At 39.1% G+C, this 3,507-nt stretch overlaps 1 protein-coding gene across 1 annotated transcript in view; it reads left to right on the top strand.

Moving 5' to 3' along the window:
• The window catches only part of LOC106869119 (prominin-1-like), a 59,611-nt gene that overhangs the window by 22,070 nt on the left and 34,034 nt on the right, over window positions 1-3,507 (top strand). Inside the window, exon 4 of the mRNA XM_014914667.2 lies at window positions 114-188. Coding sequence (XP_014770153.2) covers window positions 114-188 — 75 coding nt within the window. The remainder of the gene's footprint in view (window positions 1-113; window positions 189-3,507) is intronic.

Here is a 3,507-nt window from a genome sequence, read left to right as displayed (position 1 = left end):
ATATATATGTGCATTTGTGTGTGTGTTTATAATTTCTTTTGGATATTTTAATATCAATATGTACATGAACATATACTCACACATTTACATGTCTTGTGCTTTTTATTTTTCAGCTACCTGATATAACAAGCAATATAAATGCAATCGACTCTGTGGTTGCCAAGGGGCTTGGTAGTTTGATAGATCCGGTATGAATATAGTTTTTTAAAACTTTCTTCACTGTAATCTATCTACTGATAATTTCTGCAGTTTAACGCATGTCTAACTACATTTATATATTATGTATTACGTATATTATCTGTCTTCTAAAAAAATTACGTGATTTGAGTTGATAACAATAAAATAGTGCGTCCGTGTTCTGTCAGCTTGTATCTGAGTTCAAGTCCTGCTCATATAGAAACAAAAGCAAAAGAGAAAAAACTCCAGTGATTTTAATTGTTTAGCCAAAGGCAAGATATGACCCAGCAGACCTATGATCAAAAGCATTCCAGACGTGGACATATCGTCCTTCATACTCAGTGTATCCAATCTAACCTTGTAAAAAAAAATGAGAAAAAGAAACCGGTATTGTTTCATTCAAGAAATATTAGTCGCTGGTCGAATGATCGTTTAGAAACTCGGGTAAATACAAACCATATACTTCTCCTGCTTTAATCATAGACTAGTATTATTTTCCTTCTGCAAAGGGCCGAAATGGATAACTGCAATGCATTTTGTCAAACCCCATACATTCTACTACTACTACTACTACTACTACTACTACTACTACTACTACTACTACTACTACTACTACGGCACTCTGTCGGTTACAACGACGAAGGTTCCAGTTGATCGAATCAACGGAACAGTCTGCAGAGAAATTAACGTACAAGTGGCTGAGTACTCCACAGACACGTGTACCTTTAACGTAATTCTCAGGGAGATTCAGCGTGACACAGAGTGTGACAAGGCTGGCTCTTTTAAGTACAGGTACAACAGAAACAGGAAGAAAGTGTGAGACAAAGTTGTGCTGAAAGAGTACAGCGGGGTTCGCCCCCCCCCCTGCTGGAGCCTCGTGGAGCCTCGTGGAGCTTTAGGTGTTTTTTCTCAATAAACACTCACAACGCCCGGTCTGGGAATCGAAACTGTGATCCAATGACCGCGAGTCCGCTGCTCTAACCACTGGGCCATTGCGCCTTCACACTACTACTACTACTACTACTACTACTACTACTACTACTACTACTACTACTACTACTACTACTACTACTACTACTACTGCTGCTGCTGCTGCTGTCTTTTCTTTATTAGTCGCTAGGGTTCACAAAAAAATACATTGGGGACGGTACAATGTGGAGTTGCATAAAAGGCGTGTAAAAAGTAAAAGAGTAACAATATAAAATTACGGCAATGAAAATCTCCCCCAAAGAGTGATACTTCCTATGGCAGCTCGTGAAGACCTCACAAAACCACGGTTGCCCTGACTACTAGACCAAGTGCCCTCTCCACGTCGTTCACCTTCAACCTATATGCGCGTGCTTAGAGTAGGCCCGTTCACTCGGACCATTCTTACAAGATTCACCCACCTTTTAACAAAATTGCTTTTCTTTCGAAGTGAAACTTGAAAAGTGGATGAAGGCTTAGCTAAAGAGGAAAGTATCTCTCTTCAGCTAATCTGGTCCACCACACAGCATCTTTCGTGAAGGCCTCCATGCGAAGAAACACAGCCTGTCCTTCTCGGTTAAAGGAAGGCGGTAGGACAGTTTTCGCAATGGATCCAACCGATAGCCGGATCCGCACTACACGTGTCAGCAGGTGTCTGACATAAACCTTCAAGTTAGCAAAGATCTGGCGCTGGACGAGAGCGTGCAGAACAGTTTCGTCGCTCTGCGCACATCTCGGGTAAGCTTCGCTGACGGCACTTCCATACTTGCGATGTCTTCATTTAGAGTGATTTCAGTGCACTCTTGTTATTTGTGTCTACAGCCATGTAACCAGTTATGCCTTGGGAGTGCAGTTCATGTTATTGGTCTGGATTGCTATTTGTTTTCGTTTGTTGAGATGTTCGTAATGTTGGTGGTATTTGTATTGTTGAAAATGTTTGTAATTGCGTTGATATGATGTAGAGTGTGTGATGGTTTGTTGATTTCTGTGTTTCCTCCTCTAATATCTTTGCATTTTGGCTTGTACCACGCTTTCAATTTTGTAACTCTTTCATTTTTCTTTTCACCAGGGTCCATTCTGGTGAGATTCCAAGACTGCTTTCCTCGCTAGACGAGTTTCTACAGTCAGAAAAGCCTGTGACAGGAGAGAGGTGTATGCTTGCACAGTCGCATATTTCTAGGCTGATGGTCTGGTCGACTGGTATGAGCGAAGCTTCTCTCGGTTGCGATAATGTAAAAGTTGCTTTAGTTTTTCTCGGGTGTGGTATCTACGCTTGTTGCTGATGTTGTTAAATGGATTTCTCCTGCTACTCTTTCTGTTAATATTCTTATTTTGGTTTTGGATGCTGCTACCCTTAGCACTGATACTGTTTGTGTTGCTGTTCTTAGTGTTGTTGCTGTTGTTGTTTTTGTGTTGAAAGTGTCTGCAGCAGCAGTGTTTTTTTCTTTGAATGGAGCAGAAAGTTTTTCGCGTTTCGCCACAATGTGGCGTTTCGGCTTTCTGCCCTCTACTGACAAAAATAACTGTTCTATTAGGTAGGTTGATCAGGTTAGGGATGTCCGGGGTCCTTTCCTGTGCCTGACCAATTCTCCTCTCCCATTTGGTGGACTTGTAAAATTTTTATTTTGTCCTCTATGCCGTATAATACGGGTGCTAGCAGCAGAGATGTTCACTTCTGGTGACATACCCACTACCTTTATTTTGAAAACCCTCCGACCAAGTCGTGTCGGAATTAGCCATAATTTCTCACTTTTGAAAGTTGTGGCATTTTCTTTGGCTAATTCTTCAGTTGAGGATCTTATCTCAAATATGCTAATGCGTCTCCCACGGGGGGTATAATTTTTTAAACCTCAGACCGGTCTCAGGAATTTTTCGAACTGGATCTGCATCGCTCGTTCTATTTCATCGTCTTTAATTATATATATTAGTATACGCTGGTTTTTTCTTAGTGTCTTCATACACTAGTGTCTTCCCCAATGTGTTAAAGAAGACTGTTCTGCCATTCTGTGTTAAGTGCAGCTTATTTAGTTAACAATTCAACAAAATTTGGAATAACCATTAATAAAACAAATTTTAAAGAAAACTTACAAGAGACGAACAAGTGTTCACTTCTTCCAAACACGAGTAATATTAATGATGATGATAATAATAATAATAATAATAATAATAATAATAATAATAATAATAATAATAATAATAATAATAATAATAATAATAATAATAATAATAATAATAAGCCAATGAAATAAGCCAATGAAATAAGAGAACTAGACGAAAGCCAACCATATAAGTATTTAGGAGTCAATGAACTAGATAGGATACAACATACACAAATGAAAGAAAAAATAAAGAAAGAGTACTATA

Source organism: Octopus bimaculoides, chromosome 14 (assembly GCF_001194135.2).
Source record: "Octopus bimaculoides isolate UCB-OBI-ISO-001 chromosome 14, ASM119413v2, whole genome shotgun sequence".
Taxonomy (NCBI): domain Eukaryota; kingdom Metazoa; phylum Mollusca; class Cephalopoda; order Octopoda; family Octopodidae; genus Octopus; species Octopus bimaculoides.
Note: the sequence above shows the minus strand (reverse complement) of the source record. Positions and strands in the feature narration are given on the sequence as shown.